The sequence below is a fragment of the Macaca fascicularis genome, chromosome 16 (genome assembly GCF_037993035.2).
Source record: "Macaca fascicularis isolate 582-1 chromosome 16, T2T-MFA8v1.1".
NCBI classification, from domain to species: domain Eukaryota; kingdom Metazoa; phylum Chordata; class Mammalia; order Primates; family Cercopithecidae; genus Macaca; species Macaca fascicularis.
The window spans coordinates 62,410,556-62,419,840 of NC_088390.1; the positions used below are offsets into that span (position 1 = coordinate 62,410,556).

The 9,285-nt window shown below is 45.2% G+C and overlaps 1 protein-coding gene across 1 annotated transcript; it reads right to left on the reverse strand.

Annotated features, from left to right (window-relative positions):
- Positions 1-1,745: 1,745 nt before the first annotated feature.
- On the reverse strand, positions 1,746-8,094 carry LOC102127963 (keratin, type I cuticular Ha3-II). The gene is made up of 7 exons (XM_005584169.4): positions 7,684-8,094; positions 6,169-6,251; positions 4,715-4,871; positions 3,642-3,803; positions 3,423-3,548; positions 3,026-3,246; positions 1,746-2,201 (listed from the first exon to the last, which is right to left on the reverse strand). Exons 1-7 carry the CDS (start codon positions 8,029-8,031, stop codon positions 2,084-2,086), a joined length of 1,215 nt encoding a protein of 404 aa, XP_005584226.1. The 5' UTR covers positions 8,032-8,094; the 3' UTR covers positions 1,746-2,083.
- Positions 8,095-9,285: the final 1,191 nt, after the last annotated feature.

Genomic DNA, 9,285 nt, shown 5'->3' on the forward strand with positions numbered 1-9,285 from the left:
GACACAACTCCATCAAACATAGAGACAAGTTTTGCTTAATATTTTATACACTGAACACTAAGAACAAGGTGTATTTACTGTGTTGAGAACTTTGACCTCTCACTCACAAAACATGCAACAGGGTGTTTGGGAGGCACTGTTCCCTGTGAAGGCAGCTGAGCGGTAACTATCAGTGGACAGTAATCCCAGAATGTGTGGAGAACTGCCGGGATAAAGTGAACAAGGGCGATTTGCATGAGGCCTGGAGGCGGCTCCGGGGAATGAACTCTCCCTGAGGAAAGAGAGGCTAGAGTCCACAAACTGGGTCTAAGACATTCTGAGCAGAGCATGGAGTATCACTCAGATGATCTTCCAAGGTCTCCTGCCTAAGCCGCAGCAACATCAACAACAAAGGAGTAGATATTAAATGAACTAGAATATGAGAGCGCAAGAATGTAAGACTGGCCAGGCACAGTGGCTCACACTTGTAATCCCAGCAATTTGGGAGGCCGAGGTAGGCAGATCGCTTCAGCCCAGGAGTTCAAGACCAGCGTGGATAACCCAGCTTGTCTCTACAAATAATACAAAAATTGGCCATGCGTGGTGGCGCATGCCTGTAGTCCCATGTACTCAAGAGGCTGAGGTGGGAGGATAGCCTGAGCCCGGGGAGTTCAAGGTTGCAGTGAGCCGTGATCATGCCACTGCACTCCAGCTGGGGTGACAAAGTGAGACTCTGTCTCAAAAAAAAAAAAATTTTAAGAATTTAAGACTGACATGTGATGATGGAACCAGCATCATCACAGCAGGGGAGATAGTATAAGCTTCATCTCAAGGAAAGAAGACATAACTAGCAGATTGTTTAATCTGGGGACAATCTGCAGACTGGGGGAGTGGCCTTGGCACAAACCACAACATGCACAGTGATGGGAACCATTAACCTTGGTTAGACATCAGTTAGGCACCAGTAGGAGCCAGGCATCAGTAAAGTGGTCACTGTTAGCATTTGCAGACACCTGACTTGTAATATCCTAATTTGACTCTAAATAACTTTGAGGGGGAGGGTCCCAAAATTCATATGTAGTTCCCATGGTTAAACAATTCAAGTGAGAAAAGAAACACTTTCAAAATAGGTTGGGTATTGCTCAAATATGGAAGATGGCAAGGTGGTGCTTTTTAGTATTGAGTTATTCAGTATTTCACAAAGGAGAGTTTCAAAGATGCTTTGAGCACTAATAGCATTGTGTCTCCCCAGGAGGATGTATAAACTCTGGGTGCTTGTTTGAAATCAGTTTTATCCTCTCATAGTCACACCTTACGTGTAACTGACAAGCAGAGAGTGAACTCTGGGTTCAGTCCTGCCATTGATCCTTCCTCACTGTGAGGAAGAGAAAAAATTAGTAGCACAATTCCTGGTATTTGGTAGGTGTTCAATAAATATTAACTTCTGTCATCCTCTGGTAGGGACTTAAAAGAAAGAGTGGAACTGTCTAGAGATGCTATCCATTGCATTTTACTGAGTAAGGTCCCATGAGAAATATGTTTATCATATTCAGATGAGGCCTCTTGTCCTAGTGATCCCACTTGTTTTATGCTGGCCTAAGTGGATGCTGGGACTCACTGTGCTTAATGAATGTTAATGAAGGTGATGAAGACCTTTTAGGAGATGATTAACCTATAAAGTCCACCTTCTGCTTTCAAGTGGCTTTATAAGAAGCACACAGAGAGTCAACACTTTGAAAATAATGAATACAAATGAGAATCATGTCTGCTTTGCAAGAGGAAAGTTTATTAGGCGATTTGGGGAACTGCAATAAAGGTAGAAGCAGCAGAGAGAACAAAACACCTCGTATGCCACTGTCACAGCTCCAACCTCTGACCATCAGAACCCAAACTGAGTACAGGAGAAGGGCTTGGGGTGAGGAGGATCAAGTGGGCCTAGGTTCAGAGTCAGACCCAAACGCTGAGCATTTGTTCTCCTTCCAGACCATAATTTGTGGTGATGCCTTGGGGTGGGGTCTGGTGGCTGATGGTTGTCGGAGATGTGGAACTGGCCCATCGATGGTAGTTCTGTCTTCATGCTATACTCCTGCTGGCCCCAGAGTATCTAGCACCCAAAGGTGTTGCAGGGCCCACAGCGGGAACGAGGACCACAAGCATTGGTGACACAGGATCCAATGGACTTTTCATATGCATTGGTGGTGGCGCAGGGGTTGGAGGGCAACCTGGGATGCAGAAGCATTATACTGTCAGCATGAGAAGGGTGATTCAAACAAGGGAGGCTCAACCCAAAGAGACATAGAAACAAGCAGAAATCGTTCTCTGATGTCCTAGGAAGCCATGCCTTGTTTGGATCACTTCTTCTACAGAGTTCTGATACAATGGCAGAAATGAGCAAAGAACATGTAAGGTGGAATGCCAGCCTTCCTTCTATGACCCTGGACACACAAGAAAGTCACTTCCTCCTTCTAAGCCTCAGCTTTCCCACCTGTAAGGTAGGACTGGTAGTACCAACCACACAGGATTATGAAAATTCCACAAGATTGTGTTCGTAAAAATATTATGTTCGCTGGCAATTGCCGTATTGATAGTGATTGATCATCATCCCTATTGACACTCAAATGCTCATCTATAAGATGGTGATAATGAGTCCCATTCTGCTGCCTCAGATGATTCTAACAAGAATTAATGAAATGGAGGATTTGAAAGTTCCATTTAAATCAGAAAAAGTGATCATTGTTACAGTTTTGTTTTCCTTTTTGTGGTGACAAGACAGTCTTGAAGATAGAAAGATTTATTTGCCCATCAGCATCCAAAAAATCTCTGCTGGAGGAAGCAGTCAAGTCCCATGTCTATCTTTTGTAAAAGAAAATATATTTAGCCCGGGTAATGTTAGCAATAAATATCCAATACTTCCCACAGCTGTAATATAAAACTCTGGCCTCTACAGACAGGTTGGCATCTGAAACTTTATCTTCAAAGTCCCTGTTTTATCCTACAGTAGAATAGTGACTGTGCCTTGCAGGGGTGCCGCCCACCAGGTACTCACTTGCAGTCCTCGCTCTCCAGGAGGCTCCGGTACGTGTTGATCTCACACTCTAGCCGGGCACGCACGTCCAGCAGCACCTGGTACTCCTGGTTCTGCCGCTCCAGGTCACAGCGGATCTCCGCCAGCTGCGACTCCACGTTGGTGATCAGGCTCTGCACCTGGGACAGCTGGGAGCTGTAGCGGGCCTCGCTCTCCGTCAGCGTGTTTTCCAGAGAGTTTCGCTGTGGTGGGGAAGATCAGGAATGTCAGAGAGCTGCTCCTTGTAGGGTTCCTCCATGGAGTTCCAAAAAACTCACAAGTTCCAAGGAGCTAAGGAGAGTGTGTGGCCCCAAGGATGTCCCCAGGACTCTGCCTCCCAACTTCCCATCATTCACCAGCAGGGCTGAACAATACACACCAGGTTGTGCTGGGCCTGCAGCTCAATCTCCAGGGCGTTGACCGTGCGTCTCAGTTCAATGATCTCCGCCTGGTAGGACTGCAGCTGCTCTGCGCTGGATACCACCTGCTTGTTCAGCTCCTCGGTCTGAAACACCCAAGGGGAGAAAGGATCAGACCCTGCCTCCAGGGCGGTAGGGTGGGCCTCAGTTCCTGAGTGGCCATGTGCTTAGATGCCCACCTGCGTGGCGAACCATTGCTCCACTTCCCTGCGGTTGGTTTCCACCAGGGCCTCATACTGACTCCTGGTCTCGTTCAGGACCTGGTTCAGGTCCACAGCAGGGGCAGCATCCACCTCCACATTGAGGCGGTCTCCAAGCTGGCAGCGCAAGGTGTTGACCTCCTAATGGAGAAAAGGGAAGAAATAAACCCACAGAAAGAAGTCTATCAATAACCTCTTTGAGGCAGTTCAATATAATGGGAAGAGGATTGCATTGCAACTTAGGAAACATGAGTTGAAGCCCAGCTGCCACCTCTGGAGATTCTGGCCTCTTCTCTGAATCCCTTCCCTCATCTGTATGATGAGGCTGCTTCATTAAATGATTGCTAGTATTTCTACCCAATCTAAGATTCTATCATTTCTTTTTTATTTCCCCTTTGCTCAGTGATGAGCCTGGCATGATAATTGGCTTACAATTGTTGCTACTTAAATATAGAGAAACCAGGTTTCGTTCCTCCTATTTATTTCATGGGATACTACTAGAGTATGACACATGTTTTCATCATGAAAACATCTAATGTTTGAGACATGCATCTGATTTCCTGTATTGCATTCAGCCATGAGATCTGAGTCAACCATTATTTGAGTTATTTCATTTCTTCTGTTTTTCCCATCGCTCAGTTCATCCATCCATCCATTCATCCATCCATCCATTCATCCAGCTTGAGTTCTAGTTATCTAGATGAAACAGAGTATAAGAATATTTTCTATCTCCTTCCAGTCTCGGTCTTTAACACGGCACTTCTTCAGAAGCTAATAGATGCATCAAACAGTAGACAGTAGTTTAAAGATATTTGTGTGATCTTTCAGCCTTACATGTCTGGGTCCCAAGGGGAAATAGGTCAGCTTACCACACTCCTTTATGTAAAAAAGGGAAGCTGTCACTCATTCCCCAACAAGTCCCAAAGTACGTTTTGAGCAACCAGCAAAATGTTGTTAGGTCTAGGGTGCTTAGCAAATCAAGACCTACCTTATCCTATTCAGGGGGATCACAGAGCTCTCAGTATTGGGATATTGGGGGCTAGGACTCTTACCTGCTCATGGTTCTGCTTGAGGGACAGCAGTTCCTCCTTCAGGGACTCCACCTGGGCCTCCAGGTCAGACCTGCACAGGGTCAGCTCATCCAGAATCCTGCGCAGACTGTTGATGTCAGACTCCACCAGCTGCCTCAGGGACAGCTCCGTCTGGTACCTGCACACACAGCCAGAGGTCAAAAGAGGTCAAAAAAAAAAAAAAAAGTCTTTGTTTCCTAGGCTTTACTTGGCTGACTTAGTCAATTTTATTATATTTTGAAATATTTTGAATTTTAAAAATATTAAGGGAGAAAATACTCCTGTACTGAGTGAGAAGCCTATTTTGTCACTGAGACACACATAAAAGGTATTGGTGGGATGCCTGTGGATAGTTTAGTCTAACATGAACTGCATTTGTTCTAAAAATCTTGTTTACAAGTTGCTGTCAACTAAGCCCTGCTGTTTTTGCCATCTCAAGTGAATCAGCGCCCTTCGTAAGCCTGCTCCAGGTTGTCCTGCCATCCTTTCCAGCCTTGCCAAGAAACAATTTAGTGTTGTGGAAGAAACACTGAATTCAGAGTCAGTTAGAGCCAGTCTTGTCATTGAATGACTGTAGATAGATACTTTAATCTCTCTGAGCCTTGATTTCCTCAACTGTAAAATGAAGACAAAACTAACACCTCACAGGGTTGGACTGAAGATGATATAGGTAAAATTATATTGTAAACTGTAAGATTCCAGGAAAATGCAAAGGATTCTCATGGTTGTAATAATGGTCATACCTAAAAGTATTGATTGATTCTCTGAAAGGAAATGGATTTTGCCTTCTGTTTTTGTGGTTTAATAACTTCTTTTTGGTGGGTTGACAGTGACTAACGTATACAAAGAGATCAATGTGAAAATCACTTTTAAACTTAGTCCAGACATTGGGTTGAAAAGGAGGAAGAACGGATGTTGTCTTACAATCAAACTTAAAGCACAGGGCTGCGCACAGTGGCTCATGCCTGTAATCCCAGCACTTTGGGATGCTGAGGTGGGTGGATCACTTGAGGTCAGGAGTTCAAGACCAGCCTGGCTAACATGGTAAAACCCCGTCTCCACTAAAAATACAAAAATTGGCTGGGCCTGGTGGCACATGCCTGTAATCCCAGCTACTAGGAAGGCTGAGGCAGGAGAATCACTTGAACCCGGGATGCGGAGGTTGCAGTGAGCCAAGATCGCATCACTGCACTCCAGCCTGGATGAGAAAGGAAGACTCCATCTCAAAAAAAAAAAAAAAAAAAAAAACCTTAAAACACAGAATCTGAGCACCTATTGAAGAGGCTTTGACATTTAACCTAATCCTAACCCAATACAAGAATCCTCCCAATATCATCCAGAAATTTCTGCTTCCACCCTTCCAGGATAGGGAGCTCATCACTTTGCAATTCAGCCTGTCCATTATGAGACCGCTGTGATGGTTAGGAAAATCTTACTTGGTTCTGAAGTCATCTGCAGCCAGCTTGGCATTGTCGATCTGCACCACCAGCCTGGCATTCTCAGACTTGCTGCACAGGATCTGGGGATAGGATTAATCATGAAATGGGTTATACCAAGAAATGCCTTGTGCCTTAAAGTGAAATGCTATTTTCTTTCAGCCACATTCCTCCCAAATAGCTTTGAGTCCTTCCAGATTTTCAGCTCTGGGATAAAAGGAGGATTTGATCATAAAACTGACCATTTCAAAACCAGGACAACCAATGTGAATTCATCATGAATTCTATTCTTATCTGCTTCTGACTTCCTGCAATAATTGAGGTTACTGGGCATCCAAGGGTCACCCAAGGGTTGGGTGACCAATCATCCCAGTTTACTCAGGACTGAGGGTTTCCTGGGATGCTAAAATGGGAAAAGTCCCAGGCAAGCCAGAACAAGTTGGTTATCCCACACACATACCAACTTTGTTCCACCTGCTGACTTCTCTCCACTCTCCCCTCATATTGCCCTTGTTCATGCGTTGGCAAAAAGCTTCTTGCTCTACCCAGAATGCCCTCACCCACTAGCAGGACCCCTTGTGTAACCCACATACTTAATCGATAACACTTCTTATGACCTTTGTGTGATCATTTTGTTTCCACATCTATCTGCCCTGTTAGACTGTGAGCTCCTGAAGGAAAGAGACCATTTTACTCAGTATATTATCCCCCATCCCAGCACTGTGCCTAATACTCTCCAACTCTGGGTAAATAAATGAATGATATTCAAATAGCACAACCCTTTCCTGGCATCTGCTTTTCCAGATCTACAGAATAGTGGACAGTCAATTCCCTCCAAGAATCAAGGGCTTGTACAATTGGATATAAACTCCCACTCATCCTTCAAACCCTACTCAGATATTGCCTCTTCTGGGATCCCTCCCTAACCTACACCAGGTATCCAGTCCCAATTCTCTGTGGACTCTTTACTTATATCCACTTCTCCTCCAGAATGGATGGACCCATATTGTCATCTGTATACATGGCTGCTCTAGAGGATGGTCCATATGTCTGTAGATACTGCTGGAGTCAACGACTCTCTTGTGTTGCCATAAACGCTATCTTTTGCTGAAGCTTTGAAAGGCTTTAAATATTTGGAGATTTACTTAGGAAATTCTTAGCATAGAAAATAAATCAGGTGCATACTTTTTAAAAATGCTATAATGCTCTGAAAACAAAACCAGGATATCATAATCAAACCAAAAAATCAGATATTCCAGTTTGGAGTAAGAAGTCATATAAGATTGTTATGACTGATTTTGGTCTAATGCTTCACTCTAACACCAGCCTGCATCCTTCCCTTGTGGTTCTACAACAGATTTTCTAAGACTACTTGATGTCATACCTAAGCCAGTGAATCCATGTCTTTACCATTCTCAGCATTACTGTGAACAGACTTAGATCCATTCACAGGTTAGTATGTTAAATATAGATAAGTAGTTCATTAAGCTGGCAGTGTGGGGCCCACCTCCTCACCTTCTGCTGAAGCTCCTCAATGGTCTTGAAGTAGGACTGGTAGCTGGGGCACAGCAAGGGCTCCTGCTGCTGGGACCGCTCCCGGATGAGGCTCTCCAGCTCCGCGTTGTCCCGCTCCAGCTGACGCACCTTCTCCAGGTAGCTGGCCAGACGGTCGTTCAGGAACTGCATGGTCTCCTTCTCGCTGCCATTGAAGGAGCCCTCGCAGAACCAGTTGCAGTTGCTCACATTGGCAGGGATGTTGCAGGCCCCAGGTAGGGTGCGTCCGTGGCAGCTGGGGGGCACGCAGGGCCGGGAGGAGCAGCTGGTGCGGCAGCTCAGGCTGGGCAGGCAGAAGTTGTAGGGCATGGTGCAGGGAGGAAGTGGAGCTCTGGAAGTCAGTTTCAAAACCTGATTCCTTTTCCCTGGGATAAGCCCTGGTCCTCTCCAGGGCTTTATATTCTGTCAGCAGTGGGTGTGGCAACCGTGTCAAGCATTCCCCCTTTTTACCTCCTTTGCTGATTTTTTCCATTTGTTATTTAGCCAATTCACCTGAGTCCTATACCTCATAAAATGTTTTACTCTGGCTTCTTGCTAAGTCAGGACTCCTCACAAAACATGCTGATTGGTTAAGTAAGAGCTTCATGGTTTGGCTTCAAAGTGACCAACCTTGCCCACAGCAGCGCTCATCCATGGGACGTTGAGCTAGAGTGACAGCTGGGCCCTGTCCCCAGAGTAAGGGGCACGTCAGTGCCTCTTTCTCCTAAATGAGGAAAGGCTTGTGTCTCATCCAGTTCGTACTCAATTAAGACTCTGTGAGAAACGCCATGTGAGGAAACCCATCTAGAAACTAGACTATGTGATAGGGAATCCTGGAAGCCGACCTCAGAAAGGACTTATAAGGCCATTGGCTCAGGATCCCTTTGCAGTTCCATCCAGGCAGATGGAGGCAACTCTACCCTCTTCTTATGGGGCTGCAGGAAGCCACCCACCTCTGTTTCTACTAGTATTCAGTGTTCACAAGAACATTAAGAAAACTAAAATTTTGGGAGCACCTACTCTGCATGAAGCACTGTGCTGCATGCCCGTGCACAGTGTGACTCTGTCACTGGTGATCGGTCCTGCTTGCTGAGTCTCCACTGTGCACCAGGCACTGTGCCAGACACCTCATATGCACCAGCTCCTTCAGTCCTCTCAAAATGCTGCAAGGGTTTGTAAATAAGGACACCAAGCCTCTGAGAGGTCTCCCAAGGTCACAGAGCTCCTACATGATGGAGCCCGGATTCAAAACAGATGTCTGTAATTCTAATGTCCACACTCTTTCATATTACGTGTCTCTCTCTTCCAATCTTTTCAGTACTGAGATGCAATAATGCAGAAATACAGATTGAGCTCCACTGAATTAAATCAGTGCTGACAATATCCTAAATTAGAATGGGCCACAAAATAACAAGCCTGTTTTTTACTTATTAAAGAACCAAAAGTCACTTCTATGCTGATAGAAGGAAGTTTACTAAGTGAAAATGCATTGTACCCACTAGAAGCTTGAAAAAAAAAAAAAGGAAACCCTTGGTTAATCTGATGGAGAAATATCCAAGCCTAGTTCTCCAAAGTATATGGCCC

Coding starts and splice junctions, on each gene's coding strand:
- LOC102127963 (XM_005584169.4), bottom strand. CDS start 8,031: ATGCCCTACAACTTCTGCCTGCCCAGCCTGAGCTGCCGCACCAGCTGC. Junction 6,252..7,683: donor TTGAGGAGCTTCAGCAGAAG/GTGAGGAGGTGG, acceptor TCCTATCCCCAG/ATCCTGTGCAGCAAGTCTGA. Junction 3,549..3,641: donor AGCAATGGTTCGCCACGCAG/GTGGGCATCTAA, acceptor TGGGTGTTTCAG/ACCGAGGAGCTGAACAAGCA.